Source organism: Anabrus simplex, chromosome 8 (assembly GCF_040414725.1).
Source record: "Anabrus simplex isolate iqAnaSimp1 chromosome 8, ASM4041472v1, whole genome shotgun sequence".
In the NCBI taxonomy this organism is placed as follows: Eukaryota; Metazoa; Arthropoda; class Insecta; order Orthoptera; family Tettigoniidae; genus Anabrus; species Anabrus simplex.
In genome coordinates this window covers 114,928,666-114,954,579 of record NC_090272.1, presented here as the reverse complement: position 1 = coordinate 114,954,579, position 25,914 = coordinate 114,928,666, and the positions used below count along the sequence as shown (strand labels likewise).

At 40.9% G+C, this 25,914-nt stretch overlaps 1 protein-coding gene across 1 annotated transcript in view; it reads right to left on the bottom strand.

Annotated features, from left to right (window-relative positions):
- Positions 1-25,914, bottom strand: part of LOC136879327 (tyrosine kinase receptor Cad96Ca) — a 435,356-nt gene that overhangs the window by 56,584 nt on the left and 352,858 nt on the right. Inside the window, exon 2 of the mRNA XM_068229068.1 lies at positions 18,425-18,681. Within this exon, the coding sequence (XP_068085169.1) occupies positions 18,425-18,681 (257 nt within the window). The remainder of the gene's footprint in view (positions 1-18,424; positions 18,682-25,914) is intronic.

Sequence of the window (25,914 nt, the reverse complement as noted above, 5' to 3'; positions counted from 1 at the left end):
TAACTGTACAAGGAATGCACCAAAGAAGTGACTGCGTGGTTTGGTTCACGTGGCTATCAGCTCGCCTTCGGGAGATAAATAGGTTCGAACCCCACTGTCGACAGCCCTGAAGATGGTTTCCAATAGCTTGCCATTTTCACACTAGGAAAATGCTGGAGCTGTACCTTAACTAAGGCCACGGTCGCTCCCTCCCCACTTCAAGCCATTTCCTATCCCATCGTCGCCGTAAGACCTGCCTGTGTCGGTGCAACATAAGGAAAATTGTACGAAAACTAAGCACAAGAAATGTCTTTCAATACGTATTTACCCCAATGGTCGTTATTTCTTGACAGGTTTTAGCTAGTAACTAATAAATGCAGTTAGTTTTTGTTTATACTGTAATGCAAAACAAGAGACATATTCAAACTAAAAAAGTGTTACAAGAAATAATTAAACTAGCTATAAATTACTAACGTATCCAGTAAATATTACGGCAATATTACGTATCTTTAATAGACAATCTTATACTTTTGAGATGTTTCCTGCACTTTAACAGAGCTAAAGTGTTTGAAACCGGGCGAGTTGGCCGTGCGCGTAGAGGCACGCGGCTGTGAGCTTGCATCCGGGAGATAGGTGGGTTCGAATCCCACTGTCGGCAGTCCTGAAGATGGTTTTCCGTGGTTTCCCATTTTCACACCAGGCAAATGCTGGGGCTGTACCTTAATTAAGGCCACGGCCGCTTCCTTCCAACTCCTAGACCTATCCTATCCCATCGTCGCCATAAGACCTATCTGTGTCGGTGCGACGTAAAGCCAGTAGCAAAAAAAAAAAAAAAAAAAAATGTTTGAAGTCCAGTTACCCCGTCATGTAGCCTATGACCTTACTAAAGTACATTTTGCATGTATTTTCCCTGTTTTGGGGTTGTTTAGATTTCTTTTCCCATATTCCTCTGATAATTAGCATTATATCATTTTGGTGTTCCTCCTCCTTTCTTCTATTCTTCTTTAATAATTTAACAAGAGAATACAGTTCAGGTTCATTTTCAATTCTACCTATCTCTTTCCCACTTACATATTTTTCTTCTATTCTTCTATACTTCAGCAGGTGAGCCACTTCCATATGTTTATCGCATAAAATGCATTGATTTTCCTTTTCTGTCAGGGATTTATTCTTACATACTCTCATAAACAATCAAAAAATCTCTCATTTCCCTTTCAGTTAATATTATTGTCATATTTTTACTTGTTTTACGAAACACTTCTAGTACTGTCTTGCTGTTACATTCTATTTTTACTGTTTCCTTCCCCAATCTTTCGCTCATCACCTTTGCAAGCAGTCTCCTGCCATCCCTTGATAGGTTTATTTCCTAGTAGTGCCCAGCAGTCCTCATGTTAATGACGAAATCTGTACCTCCCGCCTCCAGTTCATTAATCATCTACTTGACTTGCTACAACTAGATCTGGAGATAGGAATGTTTTGATTTTATTGGAGCCATTATGGAAGAAGAAAGTGCCCCTCCTCCCATCCCGACGGTGTAATTTATCTTCCAGATTTATGCATGTTAACTGAGAACAGCAGCAAATTCTAGAGAGCTTATTCCGTTACAAATTCGCATTAAGTTGTTTATCTAAACAATTGCAAAAGTAAAAGAGAGCGACACAGTAAATGGAAGTCTAAAAACCAATACTGAATACAACAGTATTATCACCACAAAGTTAGCTATGTTTGTCTGTTCTTTATGTATAGCGAACTTATTCATTCTTTCTCTGTGGTCGCAGTCTATTAATACCACTGAGACATTATTACCGACGTTATTACCACGCTTCATTAAGCTCTTAAAGCACTTTATCTTTTAAAATTCAAGTAATCCTTTTGCTGAGTTTGAAAGCAGTCCTGTCTTTACAATCGCTCAAAAGAAAAGTGGTTAGAATTATATTTGCATACAAGATGAGCGAGAAGGAATGAAGGAAATACCAAAATAAAAGACTTTACCTACACTGACTTATTCAATGAACATGAGAAACATAACTGTATGAAATTTCTTGCATTCGTAATATCGGCTATACCGGATCTCACATATGTACTACGGTCGAAGTGACGGTTTTACTCTGCAATGCGTAAGCTGCAGTATGGGAGGCACACGCAGTTTTTGACCTTGCAAGCAGCCTGTACGTCTTCGACCTCGCAAGCACCAGTCGCCAGTCTGAATCTCAGCTGTTAACATGATGAGATAGATATCATTGCAACACCGTATTTTCGTATGTAAAAGTTCTGGTTTCATCTGAATGGTCGCGTGAACAGTCATAAATCTCGCTATTAGTGTGCAGAAAATCCTAATGGTGTTTATGAAGTATCCCATTATGACAGCAAGATTGGTGTTTGGTGTGCTGTTAGTTCAAGACGAATAATTGGCTTATATTTTCGAAACGACAGTAAATGCAGAGAGGACCAAGATTACATTTTGGCGCCGTTCTTCCATCGGTTAACTGGAGAAGAAAAATCGCGTGGGTAATTTCAACAGGATTCACAACTTGCTCATACAGCAGAAGATTCCCTTCTTACAATCTCGGAAGTGTTGCAGACAGAGTGATCGGTGCTGGCCTACTTTCCCCTCGTCCTCCAGATCTAACAGTGTGTGATTTTTAATTGTGGGGTAAACTGAAAGAAACGGTCTATCGAACAAATCCTCACACACTGGAGGAACTGAAAGAAAACATTACGAAATGAAATCAGAAACATTAAAGTGGCAGAACTGATTCTCGTCAGCCAGAATGTAGTTACCGGATACAATGTTTGTATAACCCAAGAAGGACGACAGCATTTTTTATAAGGTAAGATTGTATACACGCTTAAAGCAGGGCGACCGCGCGCGACGTAACTTCGGCTGAGGCAGCTGCAGTGGCGCAGAGTACAAACACCGTCCGCTCGGTCTGGGTTTATGAGAGAGACCCGGTATATTTCTCCATCGTTTCCGATTCTCAGCCAGACGCAAATCCATCACGAGGGATGTCCCAGTGGCTTGTTTAATGGTGTTTGATCCGCGAGGAGGAACACACGCCACGCTCTCTTCCGAATGCAAGCTCACAGCTGCGTGACCCTAACCACGGCCAAATTGCTCGCTTCATTATGTCTCAGGATATTGAGCTTCTCAACGCTCTCTTCTCCCGTCCAACTATATGGCTAACGAACTGGAGAATCCGTCCCCTTGGTTCCATTTCCTGATAAGGAGTCGGGTATGAAGTGAGATGATGTTTGATTGCATTTTTATGGCGGGATGCCCTTTCTGATGCCAACCTCAGTTGTTTCTCCGAATATAATTATGCTGTCCAACATATACGGGGCATTATTTTCCAACACCAGATTTCAAAGGAGTCTATTGTCTTCAAATCTGCAGCATGAAGAGTTTGCGTTTCTACCATCATCACAATTCACTAAAGTATAAGCTGCAACCTTTCTCCTCTCAATCCTGTTCTCTTCAGTTCCTTGTAGTCTTTACATTCCATCAAATTTCTCACATCCTCGAAGTATGTCTTCCTTGGTCTTCGTCTTCATTTCTTTCCCAGTATTTTTTCTTCAAAGGCTTTTACTAGGAAGTCATTGTGTCTCTCTTTTCCGTTTACAAATTTGCTTTACGACGCACCGACACAGATTGGTCTTATGGCGACAATGTGATAGGAAAAGGCTAGGAGAGGGAAAGAAGCGGTCGTGGCCTTAATTAAAGAACAGCCCCCAGCATTTGTCAGGTGAGAAAATGAGAAACTACGGAAAACTATCTTCAGGGCTGCCGATAATGGGAGCTGAAACCCTTATCTTCCGATTGCAAGCTCACAGTTGCGTGACCCTAACAGCACGGCCAACTTGCTCGCTTCATTGTATTTTAACTTCCTCCTTTCCATATCCTTTATCTGTCTCCGTTGCTTCCTTTACAGGGGTACTCAACTTCTTTTTTTTTTTTTTTTTTTTTTTTTTGCAAGTTGCTTTACGTCGCACTGACAGAGATAGGTCTTATGGCGACGATGGGACAGGAAGGGGCTGGGAGTTGGGAGGAAGCGGCCGTGGCCTTAATTAAGGTACAGTCCCAGCATTTGCTTGGTGTGAAAATGGGAAACCACGAAAAACCATCTTCAGGGCTGCCGACAGTGGGGTTCGTTCGACTTAATTTGCGGGCGGGCCGAACGGTAGATTCCTAAACGTACCGGGGGCCACACTGTTCTCTCCCCTTTCCACGACCTTCACTAACACAAACATATCCAGGTGCCCCCTTCTTCAATCATCAACCAATTAACCAACCAAGCTCTCACACGGCTATTCGACAACATAAACGATAACCTGAACCACAATACAAAATAAAGTGAGAAGAGTAAACAACAGTCTGTAAATTGGGATAAACTTATCAATTAATGAGAGGCCTGGGTCTTCACTTGAAGTGACAGTGTTGAAATGTCTGGAGACAGATTTGACACAGACGCCCTCAGAATGAAATGTAAGTGTTCATCACTGATCCGGGAACGTAATTTTGATTTTATAAACTTCAATTTAAAAAAAAAAGTTTGTTCACAAATGTAAGTACTCGCAAACGTGCACAAGAATTTTCTTGCAAATTTTAAGGAAGGGGGTAATTTTGTATTACTAAGCGCCCTGTAAAAGTGAATAAGATTTCTTTCCGCGAACTTGTCCCTTAATTGGAAACAACACTGTGGTTCAATTATTTCGAGCTGTAGTTGCATCACCGACATCAACTGAAAATGGATTTTCGAACAAATGAATTTACTCCGCATTCACAGAAAGGTCTTTAAAAATCTGGTTTCAAACTCATATTCTGACAGATTAGGCTGGAGGGAGGGACATTGGACGTGCCATTGCGAAGTGTTGCCATATTCCTGCATTCCTTTCTCCTTCCCCTCGCTTTCAGCCCACTTGTTCGTTCAGACTGCTCAGAAGTGAGAGGTTTGATAACTCCAAGCATCGCCGGCCAGCAGGCTTATCTCCATGGCAACTACAGTAGACCCGCCCACGTTTCCATAGCAAACGTAACCCCCTACTCCCTTCTTCCCACACAGTCAGGCAGTAGACAGACCTCCCACTCTGAAATGTCAGATCGCTTCTTTCAGTATTACGACGATATATTTATCTCCTAACGTATCTCCAATGAAGTAATACAGTTTTCCCAAAAAACAGATTGACAGTATCATTTCCTGTTCCAAAATTTGGGTGAAAATATGCGATTATACTGTAAATACTTAATTGCAATATATTTGCATTAATTTTAAGAGATAAAGTTATTTCCATTAAATTTTCCAATATTAGCGGCTCTAAATTAAGTAACCCAGTACGTTGCCTACGTGGTTCGGATCACGTACCTGTGAGCTTGCATTAGGAAAATAATGGGTTCAACCTCCACTGTTGGCAGCCCTGAAGATGGTCTTCCGTGGTTATCTTTTTCACACCAGACAAATGCTGGGGCTGTACCTTAATTAATGCCATGGTTGCTTCCTTCCCAGTCCTAGCCTTTTCCTGCCCCATCCTCCCCATATACAGTAAGTCTGAGTCAGTGTGACGTGAAACAAATAATGTAGCAATTAAGGTGGTAGAGTAAAATGTGCATATGATAATATACATTAATTTGGTATTCCTTCATGAAGCATTTTGAAAAATATGTACCCAAAAATGTTTCCGTAATCTAAAATTGTTACGTTCATTAACTTCCTGACTTAATGAAACTGTCTACTTTACGTCAACAATCCTTAACACAAAGATCGTAAACAGATTTCCGATAACAGAGTGCCAATATGTACAAAATCAAAAAGAAATATCTTGAGAAAATTAGCTTAATTAAAATTTGAATTGATCCCCCTTAATAGGCCTCAAATACCACCGACACCAGAGGTGATCGAATCAGCTATCCTCGGAACAGAAAATGGCTGTTGCCGGCTAATAAACGAGTCTCCACTGTCCAAATGCAAGGTCAGAGAACAATCTACCGTAAACTTGCTTTAATAGGTGTATTTGCTCAGTATCCACACCCCACCACTACGACGTGGTTCCATCCCCATTACGCTCCATTATCTTGTGTTGTCCCACTGATACTACAAGAGGTTCAAACACTGGACCATAGTTCTCGTAACTAATTATCATCTTAATGATCAATCTGTAGACCGGTTATAGGTGCCCTACTAAAATGTCTGCCTGCGTCACGGTGTTCCACAAGCGATCATTTCTGGAACTTCATGTTTATAAAAATCACATGCCCTTGGAAATACCAGTATATGACCACATAAATGAACAAGTATGTTTCAACATCTTTCTTCAAGATTGACCAAAATATGCTGTAAATCAAGAAAGCGGCTTGCAGCAATAATAATAATAATAATAATAATAATAATAATAATAATAATAATAATAATAATAATAATAATAATAATAATAATAATAATAATAATAACAACAATAATAATAGTCCACCTCTGTGGTGTAGTGGTTAGTGTGATTAGCTGCCACCTCCGGAGGCGCCGGTTCGATTCCCGGCTCTGCCACGAAATTTGAAAAGTGGAGCGAGGGCTGAAACTGGGTCCACTCAGCTTCGGGAGGTCAACTGAGTAGAGGGGGTTTCGATTCCCACCTCAGTCATCCTCGAAGTGGTTTTCCGTAGTCTCCTCCAGGCAAATGCCGAGGTGGTACCTAACGTAAGGCCACGGCCGCTTCCTTCCCCCTCCTTGTCTATCCCCTCCCCCCAAGGTCTCTATTCATTAGGTGAGGCCACCTGGACGAGATATTGGACCTCTCCATAATTTCATCCCCCGACCCAAAGTCTCACGCCCCAGGGCACTACCCTTGAGGCGGGAGAGGTGGGATCCCTCGCTGAGTCCGAAGGCAAAACCAACCCTGGAGGGTAAGCAAATTAAATATAATAATAATAATAATAATAATAATAATAATAATAATAATAATAATAATCATAATTGTACCGGGCGGTACACCTCCACGCCGCTTATTTAAACCTTGCGCCAGTTGAAACTCCCCTACTGGGAGAAGTCTGAACTTGGTCTTATGTGTTAATTTTCAAGTTACCCTGAAGATGCCACTACTTGGAAATTTTGAAGTTTCTGAACTGTGTTGTTTTCGATGTATTTTTGTTTTGCTTGTAGTAAGAAGTGTGAACATTCTCTTCTAGAGGACACTACTGAAGAACTACAACGGTGCACCCTAGTGCGAAGTGAAAGAACTGTTTTTGTTGAGAAAATTTAATTTCAAAAGTTTGTTCTTTGCTAAATTTCTTTCAGTCATTGTTTAAGTTGGCATTATTAACCCTTTCTTTCCCCTTGTTTTGAATTTAGCCAATCCCGAATTTCTCGAATTAATTTTCAACCAATAATATGTTTCTTCTTCGTATTGTGTAGGGGGTTTCTTGGTGAACCAATAAAATCCTTGTGGGAGGGTGTTCTCATTTCAAAAACGCCTCGAACTTTCCGCGAGAGTATATAAACTGCTGATTTTAGGGTCTCTGTGCCACTTCAGTACCATCTTTCAGTGTGTAAAGTACATAGCAGGGGGCGGGAAGCGCCTCTTTCTTCGGGGAGCAGTTCAACACCAAGGTAATGGCCTTTTAATAACTTCTTTTCTTGCTAGCTCAGCAGTTTAACTCTCGGGGCGGGTCCGAAGCGTCTCTACCATGTAACTTTCCTTAAAATGTAAAGACTCTTAGCCTCTATTCTCTTTCAAAACTACATATTGGGATAGAGAGTGCTTAACCCTCTCGATCTCCCACTCATATTGTTCTGAGGTGAACTTATTTTTCTCAATCGATTCTTCCGTAACAGTAATGTAAATTATTTCTTTCTTAAGTCACCTCTTTAGTATGGGATTAGCCCTTGCATTAGCGGCCTAGTGCCAGATTAGGGTTTTAAACAAGTGTATTAAGAGTGCAGATCGCCTCCTCTCAATTGTTATTTTAGAGGTCAAGTAATTAACCTTTTCTCACTTAATAGACCTCAGTAGGTTGGGTATGTTACCCCTGTGTATATGTCCTTAGAGGACAACTTGAAGGTGGAGTTTGGTGTGGCCTTTGATAGGCTTAAAGTTGAGAGCGAGTGGCTCTTTTTCGAAAATTGAGTGTTGTATGCCTCGAGGAGGCTTTACTGTGTAATTTGGAGCAAGTGCTCCTGGGCTTGATTGGGGTCTTCTGCCCCTTTGTTGAATTCTGTATATCGTAAAGTTGGGCTAATTGCTCAGAATTGTGTGTCTGGCTCTCGGAGCCCAAATACTGTAATTGTACCTTATTGCTTTGCTACTCTGTACCTGCCATTCTTGTTATTTCGTGTTTTTGCAAAGAAAATATAACCTTGTTAAATTTTACATTAACTTTAATTTCGTAGTTTGAGACCCGTTCACGCCCGCACCTTCTTTCACCTCTACCTACCACAAAAAATACGGTAACAATAATAATAATAATAATAAAGCCCGCCTGGCGGCCATGATCATTAAGGCGTTGAAGTCTAAATGATCTGAGACTGTGGTTAGTCGGTTCCAGTACCGTTGGTCGAAAAAATGTTCACCATCAGAATGTTGGTCTGCAAGGGAGGAGAGGTGGTGTTATACAATTTATTATACAATTATTATAATTTTATTATTATTATTATTATTATTATTATTATTATTATTATTATTATTATTATTATTATTATTATCGCGTCTAAAGCCGAGGTTCAATCGCGGCAAGCCTACGAGGTTGACGAATAAAGCATCGTACGTCCCTTTCATAAATAACAACAAAGAAGATCATTATTTAATGGGAATCACGTCGGCTTTTTCCAATACAGGCCAAGAAAATAAATGCTGAATTATTTTGACACCCCTGGTATATTAGAAATACAGCAAACTGCATTCCTTGACAAGGTTTACGGTGGATGGTTGCCGTAAAGACGGAAATATATTCTAGGGCGTTCTGAAATTGCTTTACGCTTCAATCAACCGTTAACGTAGATGCGGTAGCACGATACACGCAAGATGGAATGTGAGTGTGGAAGGGAATAAAAGTACGGTTCAATGATAGAACAAGAGACGCGAAAAGTACAGCATCAAAACTCTAATGACACACTAGCACCTGTCACTTTCAAACGAAGTACCCCCTCGTAGCAGCACCGTTACATTTATTCCTTATCAACGGTCCCCTACAGCTTCCCGATATTTGGCAGAAGGTAACAGACTTTGCGGGTGACTACAATGAAAATGAAATTGTACTTGTTAGTTCATTAAATATTGCCAGTACTTTATTTACATCCCTCGTATAATGCCGCGAACTGAAGATGTTTGCCTGTTATATCTTAAACCCAGAGGCGTATGTGTGCCTTTCAAGGGTAACAGTAAAATTCGATGGTGGCACTGTAATGAGGCGTAGAAGGCGGAACAAGAAGTGATGTAGTTTTCCATTGCTTTCCTCGCTGACCCAGAAAGAGCTATCGCAACACGACTGGCGCGGTAACTACCATATTTCATAACATCCAGTCACAGCAGTGCTCTATTACTATGTTATTACTCCCATACCTCAGTAGCTTATATTGCAGTGCGTTTCTCTCATCGGTTGGCCAGCTTATCTGCCTCCCCTTGTCTCACCACCTCCTTTTACACAGCGTAGCGACAACACGGTTTGCTCGCATTTCGCAGTTCAGGTCCATGCTTAGAACGTGTATTAAGTGTTGATCTATCGCTGCAACTGTTCTCGAGTTGTGAAGTGTTACTTCGGGGTGTAATTCTCACAATGCCTTCACATGTGTACACGGTAGAGAAAAGGGTATTTATGTACCGTACGATAATTATATGTCCGCCCCTGTGGTGTAGTGGTTAGTGTGATTAGCTGCCACCCCCGGAGGTCCGGGTTCGTCTCCCGGCTCTGCCACGAAATTTGAAAAGTGGTACGAGGGCTGGAACGGGGTCCACTCAGCCTCGGGAGGTCAACTGAGTAGAGGTGGGTTCGATTCCCACCTCAGCCATCCTGGAAGTGGTTTTCCGTGGTTTCCGCACTTCTCTTCCAGACGAATGCTGCGATGGTACCTAACTTTATTCCACGGCCGCTTCCTTCCCTCTTCCTTGTCTATCCCTTCCAATCTTCCCATCCCCCCAGGCCCCTGTTCAGCATAGCAGGTGAGGCCACCTGGGCGAGGTACTGGTCATCCTCCCCAGTTGTATTCCCGACCCAAAGTCTGAAGCTCCAGGTCACTGCGCTTGAGGCGGTAGAGGTGTGATCTCTCGCAGAGTCCGAGGGAAAAACCGACCCTGGAGTGTAAACAGATTACGATACGATACGATACGATACGGTAATTATGTGAAAACAGAGTCTTGAAGGGAAGTCGTTAGGAGATTTGTAACACAATTTCCAGGTGTACACCCTCGACATAAAAAGACCGTGGGGAAACTCGTAAACAAACTGAGAGGAATTGGTTTTGTACTCGATAAGAAGCGAAGTGTTAAAAATGTGTACTTAACGAGGAAAACGTAAATGAAATAGCAGAAAGATTAGAACATATGCCTACAAAATCCCTAAGACGACTTGGACGAGAAGCCGGGGTTTCGAAGTGCTCAACATGGAGGGCTAAGAAAAATGTTAGAAATAAATTGTTTGCAAAAACCCTCACACGTTGGACGAACTGAAAGAACATATCCGGAGAGATATAGCCTCAATTATGGAAGACGAACATATGCGTGTGAATCGGAGTTTCCTAAGACGATGCCAGAAATGTGGGGATGCAGGAGGAGAACATTTCCAACATCTCTTGTCATAAGGTACGAGCTTATTTTCCTAATTCTTAATTACTAAATTTTCTTAATTGTTATTTTCTTAATTTTAATTGTTATCTCATGTCATGCATTGTCCTTGTTGCTATGCCACGAAGCGGGCAGTGATGAGTCAACGGGAGACAGATAAGCTGGGCGCACCTGCCGGCCAACCGATGAGAGAAACTCACTGTATATCACAGGCATGCATGGGAATCAGACTTCGGTGGAAGCTACATTTCATTCTGTCAAGTGCCAAGACATGTAAGCAAACATACTGCATCCATCAAGAAATAGCAACAGGCGGAACGAATCGAAACTGCGAGGGAAAATTTTCACGCCACCTAACCCATCATCCGAAAATGTTCGGCGAATAGTACTGAAACAATGCCTATGAAAGGAACCGATTCACTCCTCCCGTATTCAATGAAGAAAAACGCCTTAACATACGTAGATCTGATCGGTTGGCCATGAAGTCGGCCAAGGATAACCACTGGCCGTTTTGTGTTAGTTCCGGCACACGCGACTCATTCACGATCTTACCCCCACCACCTATGCTCCAGCACGCTTCTACACTGGCGACCTATTACTATGTTGTGCATTATGAGTGGTTGCTGTTGCTGCTTCACGTAGTTGGCGACATCATGGTCACCAGCAACGTACACTTACAATGTGTGACATATGTTTGACTAGCATTTGTACCCGTTATTCGCACGGTAATTTACAGTACAGACGTGCACATTAATTGTGTCCCGACATAAACAATCAACACTGCCCCACTCCAGTACTGAAAAGAAAGGGAGAGAGTGAAGGGGTAGTGTTAAAGGCCAATCCAGTACAAAACATGGGGGAAGAGATTGAAGGGTAGTGTCGAAGGCTCAACGCATTGCTGTATGGACTGCATGTAGACAGCCCGCTACAAGACTTTGTTGTGATCAAAATGGGCACAGTGACGGATGTATTGAAGTACAGCATTAGGTTACCTACTCGTCCGGCCCCGCGGTGTACGGGGCAACGCGCCCGGCCGCCCCGAGTTCGATTCCCGGCCGGGTCAGGGGGTTTTAATTGTAAATGATTAATATCCCTGGCCTGGGGACTGCGTCTTTGTGTCGTCCTTAACGTTCCTCACATTCAACACTCAACACTTCCGCAATTCCAATTACATGCAGGTTCATATATTGTGCAAGTAGGGGCAAAAGAACTCTATAGGTCGACGCCCCGAACAAATAGCATTTTAACATAAACAATTAAAAAAGTAACCTACTCTGATAATTACAGTATTAAGAGGTAAAGGAGGTTTTTAACCGAAAAGTATTTTATACTACAGTAGTTAGGAATATTTTGTAGCTGCGTTATATCGGGTCTACCAATCCTTCTTCACCTCGTTCTTGCCATATTTCTATCCATTTCGAAACTGTCTTAAGACTGCATGGTACTGCTTGTGCTATTGCTTGGAGGACCATGTGAGCCTCCCACATGCCAATAATACGTCCTCGATTCACCTGTGATAGGATAGGAGCCATCTTATTACAATGTTACAGTATAACGCCGGAATACACACACTGTGTATTCAGCACTACCTGTTCACTCCCTCCCCCTCCTTTTCAGTACTGGAGTGGCCTTCAACACTATCCCTTTACTCTCTCCCCTCCTTTTCAGTACTGGAGTGGGGCAGTGTTGATTGTTTATGTCGGGACACCATTAATGTGCGTGCGTGTACATTACACGTTTCCTTCAGGAATTTATGTGAAGTAACACGATTCTATTAAGCACGTTTAATGGGTCATGTTAGAATTATATTTTCCTACGATAGCACGTGGCAGTAACGTGAAATATGAAGATGAACAAAGTCGAGAGAGAATGAGGACGATTTCCGAATTTATTGTACGGTACAGTTCTTGATCCGAAGTTGAGCGAAATTCTCCTTGGTTCTCAGGTTGCATATTGTACCTCTGACCACTGGTGTGGCGCTTCGACGTTGATGATATCTCCCTCAATATCTGCCCTATAGAAAGGACTAAAATGGCTCTTTAGTTTTCCCCGTTACCCACACTGAAGTGACATGCACGACATTTCCTACGGGATTTGGCATAAAAATCCAATTTTTCGTAATCATCATTTGTTGTATCCGTCGTACGATAAATAATTACAAGGCATAAAGAAAATAGACTAATCTTACTTTAAATACCAACTCCATGTGATAACCATGTCATCATATGCACCTGACTACACAATCCTGAGTGAGTAGATTACAAGTACATAGTTTGGTTGAAATGCAACGTAAGTCCACCAGTTTTCCACTTTTAGGAATATGCGAACAGATAGGTAACCAGACAAGACACCACAGGGAAGAATTCTACCTTTTCTTTCCTTGGTGTTCAGTTACATCAGATGGGGTTGATTTTCAAGCCGAGCGAAATATTATGCATCCTATGATTTTCTCCTATTACGGATTTTTCAAATAATTGTAGATCTGCGAGGATGTCCGTCAATAGCTGCAGAGCATGAAGCCCATAGGAAATAGTACCTTTATCCGTCATTTGAAGAGTAAGCGAAATTACGTGCATAACAAACATTATTTAAAATGAAGAGGCTTTTCACTATACTCTACAGATTTTACATAATCAATTGTGTAAGAGAAAAAATGATATGCATATCGAAACTTGCTGGATGAATAGACTCTAAATATGGCAATTGGTGGTGATATAATCAATAGTGAAAAAAAAAAACTGAAAAAATCTTCTGATGTTCCTATAAACCCCCAGTCAATTCACTGATTTTTAAATGCTGTACATATAGAAACCTGCTCTTGTATAAGTAGACTCTAAATATGAAGTTTGATCGAGATCTATTCGGCCGTTTACCCGTGATGGTGGAGCAAACAAACAAACAGACAAACAAACAAACAAACAAACAAAGAAACAAACAGACACAAAAGCTAAAAACTACTGATATGATACTGAGTTGACCTAAAACGGATAAATATATAAAAATATGCCGAAATAAATGGCATCACAGACGCATATCCCTACAATTTTATTAAGAAGACTAGCAAATGTACCCGTGCTTCGCTACGGTGTTCTACATTGTATACGGATATCGAAGTAAATTACTGTACATGCAGTAAATAAGATTGTTTTAAATTGCATGTCTCCTAGCGTTATCCAGGAACAGCAGGGGGAGTTTCTCATACGTTGTTTCCAATGTAAAGTGCGAGTTGCGGAGTTGTGATGATAACGGCAGGCTCACTTGCCTAATGCCATTCACAATCGAGTAGGTAAGTTGTCATTATAATGGGAGGCTCCATTACCTACTGCGCGGTCACAACAGATTTGGAGAGTTTTCGTTACAATGGCAGGCGCCGTTTCCTACTTCCAGACAGATTATAGTTGAGGACTTTTAATATATCAGGCATATCAGGCACCTTCCCTACTGCCAGTCAAAATTGAGTTGTGCTGTAATCATTATAATGACAGGCTCCTTTTCTTAATGAGAGTCACAACGAGTTGGTGAGTTTCTATTATGATAGCAAGACTACTATGCCTAATGCCAGCCACATTTTAGATGGGTAAATTTGTTTATAATTTCGGGCACTCTTGCCTACTCCCAAACAAAATCAGTTAGGGAAGTTTTGAATAAAAGGAATGCTCCCTTGACTTCTGCCAGTCAAATCGAGAAGGGAATTATTAATTACAATGGTAGTCCATCCATACCAATGCTAGTTACAAAGGAGTTGGAAAAGGATCCCATTCCAACTGCCAGTCAAAGTCGATGTGGAGAGTAATGATCACAATAGCAGACGCCCGAATGCTAAGAGTCATTATCGATGTAAAATATTAATTATAATGTCAAAACACACACTTTCTACATCGTTACAAATCGACTTCAATGAATATATATAGATCGACATACGAAGTATATGCATGTTTACTTATTTCAAACCTTCATTAACAGATTAACTGCTGCTAAACAATACATCATATCGACAAAGGGATTGTACCATAAGGCGCCTCACTTAGCGATCTAAATGGCTGGTCTTAAGATATTTTCTCTTGCCTCATCTACGTATGGGTGTAATTGAGTTAGGTACGTTGAATAAGGTGAAATTCGGGTAAGGTTTTCTCACAGTACATTACTTTTGGCTACTAATATGACAGCTACAAACATAGAATTTGGCTCACCAATGGATACTGGTTGGGCCGTGTTCGTGTAGAATTAGATGTTTCTACCTTTCGTATAAGTGATTCGAACTACGAATTATAGGCTACGTTACAAAGGAAAACTGTAGGTATAGGCCTAATCGAAAAAGAGACAAATCTAGCATTTAAAGAACAGAGATAGACGAAACGTCATAGGACTAAAGTTGTAGACCACTCCAAATTGAACTGAGATTGTGCCATACGTTTTGTGATACGACTTACCGTTTGGCCGCGAAATACCTCGAAATGAAGGTCTGCACCGACATTAAAAATGCCTCAATATTACGATATTTTTCGGGGGTAAAAAATTAAATATTTATAAAGATCTTGGAAGCTTCCCGTCGATCATAGGCTAAGACATATAATACTGCCAAATTTCAATTTCTAGCTCGTCTGGCATATTGTACCTCAATAGTGATTTTGGAGAAGGGGCGGTTATAAATGAGTACTTTCTAAAACTAAAGCTAACTAATATGCAGATGGTCATAAAACTGATAACTGTACGAAAATTTAGCCAAAAAGGTCATGTATAGACACACGGCCGTTACGATTTTACTTATATAGATAAGAAATCTGCTCTACGCACAACACCCTTTGGGCTACGTCCGCTGAACTTAGCCTGCAAAACCGACCGTTTATGATATCTCCCATTTTAATCCTCCTATCGAAAAAATGCACATGAGAGATAAGTTTTAGAAATGAATTTCCATCCAGGTTGGTCGATTTTCAGTCAGGCTGGCCTTGTATATATTGTGCGAGAGTAAAAATCACTGTTTCGGTTCCCTATAAACCCCAGTCCGTTCCGGGAATTTGACATGATATGGACCTATAAACTTACCTCTGGACAGGTGGATGCTAAATAAGAAGTTTGGTTGGAATATCTCGATTTGTTTTGTAGTTATATGAAATAGGCTTTACACGCACCCGCTCTTGAGTCCGGTGGGACTAGTGCCGAAAAACGGACCCGTTGATGATATCTCCCTTATCAATCCCCGTATTTAAATGATTCAAATGAGAAAAAAAGTTTAGAAATTGATTTCCATTAAGGCAGGTAGATTTCCATTAAGTTTGGTTGTGTATATTTTGTGGGAGTGCAAAATCACGGTTTCGGCTTCGTATAAACCCCAGTTAATTCAGGGACTTAAAAACAATATTGGCCCTAACACCTACCCAATGGCAGGTGCATTCTAAATATGAAGTTTAGTAGAAATATATCCAGTAGTTTTCAAGTTATAGGTAAACAGACAAACAAACAAACGAACAAACAAACAAACAAACAAACAAACAACCAAAGCTAAAAAATATGCAGATGGTCATTATTACACCTGAAGCGGATAATTGTATGAAAATTTTGTCGAAATAGTCAATGTACAGACACACGGTCGTTACGATTTTATTTATATAGAAAAGGAATCTGCTCCACGTACACCTTTTGGGCTATGTCCGTTGGACAATTTTATTTATGTAGAAGATGATGACAGAGAAGCATGGACACGTTTGTAAGTGCATACCTTCATTTCGAGATCATATCAATAAACGGTTTGCACCATCAGACGCTCTTATCGCTCTTCATGTATGGTCTTAAAACATTTTCTCGTATCTCCTATATTTATGGGTTCGATTGAGTTACGATGTTTGAATGGGGTGAAATTTGGGTACATTTTTAACATTTTATATTATTTTTCACATACTTAAGTGGAAGCTAGAATCATGAAATTAGGTTCGCATATAGCCATTGGTCGTGTCAATGTGTGTGCCACATTCGATTACTATCTTCTGATAAGTGTGTCAAACTGTGTAATATATGTGTAAAAAACACAACATTTACGAACAACCGAGAAATAAGCCAAAGGGAGGGAGGGAGAGACGACCAAAAGTCATAGGACCAAAGTTGTAGATCAGTCGAAATTGAATGGAGATTCTGCCATCTGTTTTCCGATAGGACTTACCGTTTAGCAGCAAAATACCTCGAAACGAATGGCTGCACCGTCATTAAAATTGCCTGCATATTTCGATATTCTTCGGGGATAAAAAATGAAAAATTTAAAGATCTTGGAAGTTTTCCGTCTGTTACAGGCTAAAACGTATAATTTTGCCTAATTTCAATTTTCTGGTTCGTCTGGCACATTGTGCCGCAATCTTGATTTTGGGTGAGGGCAGGTAAAATTTAGGACCTTCAGGAAACTATAGCTAAAAATATGCAGATGGTCATTATTACCCCTTAAAGGGATAGCTGTACGAAAATTTCGCTAAAATGATCAATGCACAGACACACGGTCGTTACGATTTTATTTATATAGATACATAAGGAATCTGCTCCACGTACACCTTTTGGGCTATGTCCGCTGGACTTAGCTTGCAAAACCGACCGTTCATGATATCCCCCTTATTAATCCTCATATAGAAATGTTGCATATGAGAAAAAAAGGGTTAGAAATTGATTTCCATTAAGGCAGGTAGATTTCCATTAAGTTTGGTTGTGTATATTTTGTGGGAGTGCAAAATCATGGTTTTAGTTTCGTATAAACCACCAGTCATGTCAGGGATTTAGAAACAATATTGACCTTATAACCTACCCAAGGAAAGGTGGATTCTAAATATGAAGTTTCGTGGAAATTTATCCAGTAGTTTTCAAGTTATAGACAAACAGACAAACAAACAAACAAACACCAAAGCTAAAAAAATATGCAGATGATCATTATTACATCTGAAACGGATAACTGTGCAGAAATTTCGCCAAAATAGTCGATGTACAGAGACACGGTCATTACGATTTTATTTATATAGGAGACTAGCTGCTGTGCACTCGTTAACGTGTTAGTTTTTGTAATTGCATTAGTAATGTCATATAGTGAAGATGAGTGCCTGAAGAAAAGACAGACTACACCTCTACTAACAACAATAGTCAGTCAGTGCAATGTTATTGTTGAGAAATTTTACGTTCTTCGAGCTTTAGAGGTCATCCGGTGCCACGTTTTAAAGGCACTCGAGGCCTAGACTTCCGACATCCTTATTTACCATTACTTTGCATGCACGAGAATTTGGCGTTACGAAAGTCAAAACAAACTATTCCGACGTATGTCTCCTCCTTAGTCCCGTTTGCTGATAAAGGATCGGGGATGAGGTAAGGTGACATTTATGGCATAATTTTTACGGATGGATGTCCTTCCTAACACCAACCTCATGTCAGGAGTTAATGAAGATGAAATGAAGACGAATGAAATTGGGTAAGGAGGGGGAATTGGCTGAGACCTCTAGAGGGTAGTCGGAAACAACGTGAGCCGGGTGTATGAGCGTTAGGTTGTTGGTTATCTAACCTCACGGCCAACTCGCCCGGTAGACAGGGAACTACGATCGCAACAAGCCTGGATGATCACCGTGGATAGTATGAGCAGAGAAAATGGCTGCGAAACCCGACGCAAAGAGGCATAAGGGATAGAATAAGAAGAAGGAGAAGAAGATCACCGGTCATCACTTACCCTATCTGCTAGCGAATCGTTGATGGTTATTCGTCCAGAATACGGATCAATAGAAAAGGGTAGATCTATTGCCTTGGTGTTGACACCGTCGAAATGATTGTTCTTCTGCTCGATTCCGTATATCACCTGATCGCCGTCCGAGTCGTCTCCGTGTACCCGCGTAACTTCCGATCCCACAGGCTCGCTGTCCATGATTTCCCAGGACCGCTCTGGTATCCATATTACTGGAGGTGAGTTGTCCGAGTATTGTGCTGACCCTACAACAAAAAATGGCATTTCAATTAGTTTAGTCACAACGAAATATAACTTTATAAAACCCATAACATAATACAGACAAGATTTTTAATTTATCCTTGCAAAGAAGAAGAAATATGATAACAAACATAAAATAACAGGGTAATTGTGGAAAAGGAGTGAAATGTGTGCTGCTCTTGCAGGTGAAGCCATCCAAGCCGGGTGTTCGATGGTGTGACATGATCAGCGTAAAAACATAGTAAATAACGACTAGGCTATATAAAAGGTACATTTTTAATCTGGTTTTCTCGTGGAAGTAGATGGCTAAACCTGTAATATATATTGGCATGGCAGTTTTCATTTGAGTAGAAAATATATTGGAGAGCTAGGCTACGAATTGTTACAATATGCATAAGCAGAAGAGGGTTTAGAACAAGGCTTGAGTTATTTCCTTTTCTTTACGACAACAAAAGATAAGTAGTTTCATAGTAGCGGTTTCCTTATTTCGTAAAATTGTTTTTAGGCTATGTGTCCACCGGAAAGTACACGGTAGTCTGAACTAGGTACAGTGACTAGAATTATTTGCGTGAAACTTGTATTATAATTAAAAATAATAAACAAGTTGACATTTTTGCATAATTTTACTTATTCGTTTTAATTTTCATTCGCACAGCTTTTAGCAATTATCAACAGTTTATTGAACAATGGTGAATGATGTGAGACGTAAAAGATGTATGATTTACTGTATATTGTACATCCAAGTTTCAATCAATCAATCAATCAATCAATCAATCAATCAATCAATCAATCAATCAATCAATACATTGACCTGCATTTACGACAGTCGCCCAGTGGCATTTTCCAGAGAATGAAATGCTACATTATATTACACAGCTAAATCCTACTGTAAGGTAAGATATCGCTGCAGGCCTTGAAGACTAAAAGAAGCGTATCTTGAAGATATCGAGAGATGACACCATAAAATACGCACTTGTTGAAGTTAACTCCGCCATTTTTAAACACTACCTCATATGGAGCTGGAGGGAATTTTTTTTTTTTTGCTATTGGCTTTACGTCGCACCGACACAGATATGTCTTATGGCGACGATGGGACAGGAAAGGGCTGAGAGTGGGAAGGAAGCGGGAGATGCCTTAATTAAGGTACAGCCCCAGCATTTGCGTGGTCTGAAAATGGGAAACCACGGAAAACCATTTTAAGGGCTGCCGACAGTGGGGCTCGAACCCACTATCTCCCAAATACTGGATACTGGCCGCACTTAAGCGACTGCAGCTATCGAGCTCGGTAGAGGGAAAATTGAATTAAACATGTTGAGGTGGCTTCGCCGTGGTTGATCAGTTTCAAAGAGCGGATATGTCGGAAACGGTTGATTTTAAGGCCTTAAAATGTTTTCAGTGTCCCGAAAGGACTTACCGAGTATTGTTCCTCGCAGTGAGAGGCGTAAAATGAGTTGTGATCGGTCCTTTTAAGACAGCTTCAACATTTTGTCTATTTTATGGATTTGTTTTATGAGCCCCCTTACAACAAATTTTATTTTGGCAATACAATTTCCTCTACGAAAGGTCGGCGAGTGTAGAGATAGGATGGCCACTGTTCTACCGTGACTCTACACCTCTGCATTTAGAAGAAGGAGAGGTGCTGGCCCCCTCCGTCGGCTGTCCTCAGAATGGATTTCCATTTATTTTTTTCCATTCGTCTGCACTAAGTCGAATGCCGGGACAGATCATTTTACAGGTGAGGACCGCTTCCTAAAAATGGGAATAATTGATATTTTGTAATCACAGTTATATCTGTGATTGTCACTTTTCAGAACGGTATATATTATGTTTAACTGCGATCTGATCACAGTATCTTACAACACAGCGACTGCCATTGGATGCGTTATTTCTTTTACTGTTCTACATGATATCAGTAGAAGTATAAACGAAAACATATTTCCAAACTGTTATTCTTATGCTATACTAAACAAGCTAATAAAAACTGTGGCCTTAATGTTAATCACCTACATTTCTTGTGACAACGCGTAAACGTACGTGACTTACAGAGTACACGAAATTGCATTTAGAGTTTGTCAATGCCATCAAATTACTTTTAAATTATACATTTGCATTCAAAACCAAGAGCATGCTAGTTTCTTTGTTACTTAATGACGTTCGTTCAGCACATTACCAGCTTTAGAAAATATCCTGGCATGGCACGTACGAAGACAAAGCACACAAATACTCTCTTTAACAACCAAAATTAGATGTGGATAACACTACACTCTCTTATCTCATACTCATCTTTTCCGTAATATACCCGACGAGTCGGAAATTTACTACACTAGCGGAGGAGAAAACAATCTGTCTTGGACGAAGTTTACCCTGCATGTCAGAGTAGAAACCCTCTCATCACCTAATTTAGAAGTATTATCATTTAGATTTTCATAGCCCCTGTAACTGCTCATGACGTAAAATTTTTGGAATTTTGCCATAATAAAATATAAAACACGCTAAACGCGCGTTTCGAAAGTAACCTTGCCTTTCTTCATCAGGAGAAAACAGAAAACTTTACTATCAGCTCTATGCAAATGGAATTTCAATGTCACGCCATTACTTTTATCAAGAGTCATTACTCATTTATCAGAACTCACATTTTATGTTTTTCTTCAAAAGGCTATAAAACGCTAAATTACAAATGTTTGGAACTACAAAATTATATATGTACGAATCAAAACGCAAAATTTCTGATTTCAAAATGCTAGTAATCATCACCCCTACCAATACATAAGCAAGTAAGAGCTTCGTTTTGCTGAACGATCCTAAGAAAACAATGGACTAACTATTACAATTCTTCTTTCACGCACTATGAAGCAGCTAAAAACTTTCAGCATGCCCTCCGTAATATATACAGGAGCCTACAGCCCGCAGACCTCCACTTCTTTCAATGGATATTTGCATGCAATGCTCACACCTTGGTACAGATAAGGTACATCTGGAGTCCTCATCTAGTATGTATCTTGGCTTCTCAATCACACGTTCAGCATACTGAAATCAGTGGAAGACTACGGCATTCTATATTAAATAAAACTGTTAATAGGCATTTAACCTAATGTATATCCGGTGCTATCGGCCAGTTCTAGAATAATATATGTAAAATAAAATGTCAATAAATTCTGTCTTCAGGAAGAGATTTAAGTTTGATAAAGCAGAGTGCAGCTCAGAGCGTTGCCAAACAGGTTGGTACAGACATTCTGAAGAACATGTTCAGAATATTTCTGATGCATTTGAGAAGCTGAGCACGAACAACGTTGGAGAAAAGAAATGGTTTACCAATGCAGTCCGATACTCAACACATCTTATCTCATGCAGACGGGCCGAATTTACATAATGATGATGTGATGAGGTAACGAGATGGCAGATAAAAGAGTGGATATAATTACTGAAAGATGAGTTGCGATTTTCTTAACCACTTGCCGCTGAATCAATACCAAATCTATCCACTATTCTGATCTAAGGACTAGCCTTACTAGTTTATCGTTCGGCTGGGCTTATTTCAATTACCGGCACTGTCAAAATCTAAGACTGAGCGCGGAACTTTCAAGAGTATTTCTTCTTTTTCTATTGGTTTAACATCACACTAACACTTCACAGGTTTTCGCAAGGATGGGAAAGTGATAGGACTGGGATAGTAATGCCCGTGGTGTTAATTAAAGTACAGCCCCCAACATTTGCCTGATGTGAAAATAGGGAAACCACGGACAACCATCTTCAGAGCCGCCGACGGTGGGTCTCGAACCCGCCATCTCCCAAATGCAAGCTCACAGCCACGCGACCCAAACCGCACTACTAACTCGCTCAGTAACAATGGTTCGACATCCACGATACGGAAATATGATTAATAGGAAATGATGTTCCACGGTATTCGCCAACACTTCTAGAGGGAGACGACACAAGAAGGAGGAGAAGAAGAAGAAGAAAAGAAAAATAAGAAGTGACTCTGCAACGACGTACTCCTTATTTAATACAACTGAGTAGAAAAAATTAAAATACCACTCTTGGCCAACTTAGCCCTCATAGTGCCAGGCTCAGATCCTCACAATATGCTTCGAATACCAAAACAACTGAGAGCATTTTCCAGCTATTTAAAAGACCCGGATTCTTAGGGTCGAAGCCATCCTGTTGTTATCTCGTTACTCTCGAAATATGACTCTTGCCTTACATTCGCAACACCACAGATCGAATTGCCAAGGTCCTCCTCAAACAAAATATAAAAACAGTGCTTGGCACCGCCACTAAAATTGCTCACAGTCTGAGTAAAACCAAGGACAAACTGTCCCCACTTTTACGTCCTGGGGTATACAAAATTCCCTATACTTGCCGTAAGGTATACATCGGCCAAACATGCCGGTCCATTGGTACCCGTATCAACGAACATGAACGTAATATTCGTCTCAACCAGCCAGACAAATCGGCACGCTCTATCGTCGGGTCATGATGTTATGTTCCAAAATGCTTGAGCTCTTACCCACACTAGACACTACAGGTCCAGGATTATACGGGAAGCTGTGGAAATACGTAGAAATCCTAACAATTTCAACAGGAACACTGGCTATCAATTAAGTAATACCTGGTTGCCAGCCATTAAGGATTTACGTAGGTAGTTCCCTTCCCTGTCCCTTCACTATTGTTATTTCGTCTCGGTGTTTTCCAAATTCGTACGTTCCTCATCGCCAGATGTTTCATTCCAGGCTTGCGTCAATGGCATACACCTGTCAATGTCATATGCTTCGTACACATGTTATGTGACCCACTTAGACTGATTCTGATGGTTCGGTCAGCTTCCGCTTCGAACGCTAGCGCTGTGCCACGTCCGGGGAGCCATCTGGTGACGAATGAACGTACCATTTCCACTTCTATTATAACTTCTAAATTTCAAAGCTCATTATTTAAGAAGCCTTTCTCGTGGACTCGAGATTTTGTTCTGATAACGCAGAGCAGAGTTCTCATCGAAACGTAAGAATTTCACTTTACTTTCTTGACACGGCATAAGCCCGAAAATCTATTATCATGACTCTTCAGGGTTCAGTCTCAAAGCCACTGTGAATTAACTGAGCACCTCCACAAGCCTCTGTCACATTTGTCTCCCTCTTCTTCCCTTACTGTCTATGGCCGACTCCAATATTCTGCTCCAATCACATCACCCTAAAAACAAGGCCGGGATATAAGCACCATTTCAACCATCACGTTCATTCCTACCTCAGTCATGTGGTTCGTAGTGTGGGTTCCCGTAGTCTTGTCCTTGCTCATGAGCAATGGCAACGGCTGAATTGCAGACTAACTGGTACCGAAAGTCCGGATACCAAATGTTATATAATAATAATAATAATAATAATAATAATAATAATAATAATAATAATAATAATCGATATAATAAAAGAGTTTACTAAAACACCTTTGGCCAATCCGTCCGTCCGTCCGTTCCACTGGACCGATTTGCTTCATTTCTCTTTTATTCTCTCCGGAGCTACCTGCCGGTAAATCACGAGACAATGATAGGTCTCTAAGTTCAAGGAACTTTGAGTAATCATAAAATCAAATCATTAAGTGATCACTCCAATAATTTCAGGCGATGGCTTATCCTAACCCGCAACGCATTCTGTACCTAGCAGGTTGCTAAGCGACTAACACTTTCATCAATACTAGAGGACGCGCGCTGCTCCGCACCATTCGTTATTAACAGGTCTGATATAGCTGGGGACAAATCATGACGACCTCGCCTCACACCACTACTTTCCAGCGACAGCTCGCTGTCTATTAGCGACTTATAGGATTTACTACCTCTACTACAGCCAGAGTTGCCAAATCGCCTACTGCACTCTACACGAAGAAAGGGTAAATACTACAGAGAGTGAGGAAGAAAGTCGTTTGGCAGCCTCTCCAAAACAAACGAGGATCACTTAGAACTCGTTAACTCAGCAGGGTGCAGGGTGTGATTGACTAATGGCTTCCAGCTCGCTTCTAGGAAATAAGGCCGTCATGTTTTGTCCCCACCTATAACTCATCTTGATATGCCTGTCGTAATCATTTTGTTTTGCGCGCCCTTTTCAGTGGTTTTATGAACATTTAATTAGAATCCGCAGTTTGTAGTCAGAATTCATCCACTCTGGCGTCATCATGCCATCTATTTGGTAAAAATCTATCCATATACGCTTTTTTATCCTGCAGTTCTTGATGTAAAGCTTGGTATTGTGTCGTAAAAGGCAATGATATTTTTAATCGCAGTTCTACATAGAACGGTTGTTTTGTGGGCTCATAGGTTAGTCTCGAAGGAACGTTTCTTGCCGGACAGAGAATTTTTCTAGTGACTCTTTCTAGTGTAGCTAGTTTATCCTTCGATAGCTGCTCCCAGGTAATGTCGTGATGGAGTCTATTTATACATAGACCTTTTCCTCTTGCCAGCATGTAACTTATTAAGAATATATTTGGAGGCTCAGAAATATTACTGAATCAAAGCAGGAAATATAATTATTTTTCCGTGTCCAGAGGAGGTGTATACTCTCTGGGTTGACAGGCAGTAATCAATCATAGCTGCATGCAATGGCATTACTAACGATAAAAATCACAGAATATTAATGAAAGTGTTAGTCGCTTGTCAGCGTTCTACGTACAGAATATATTGCGGGTTAGGGTAAGCCCTCGCCTGTAATTATTGGAGTGATCATTTAATGATTTGATTTTATGAATACTCAAAGTTGGCTAAAGTTAGAGACCTATCAATGTCTGATGATTCACCGGCAGGTCATTCCGAAGAGAACAAAATAACAATTGAAGCAAATCGGTCTAGTACAGGACCTCTCAGGGTGCATGCGCCTGGTGCATGTACTGTGCACGGTGCAAAGGATGACTTCGCTTGGTTGACCAGAGTGTAGACCACCACTCCTCGATTTGGAGCAATAGCGCTGTGTCTCTCTTTCCTCACGCCTGTCCCACTCGCTCCCCCTATCTTCATCGTCCTCACTTGCTCTGTAACGCTCCAAATCCGACCTGAGTTGAGCCGAGTTGAGCCGAGCTTAGCCGAGTAGCCCAATGACGAAGCGTTGGTCCAAGCCGAGCCGAGCCGAGCGGGACGGATGCACTGTGCACAGCAACTCTGCGCCGCTGTTTGCACGCGTGAGATTTTTGGCGTTTGAGAGGCCCTGCTCTAGCAGAACGGGCGGAAGGATTTGCCAAAGCTGTTTTTAGTAAACTCGTTTAAT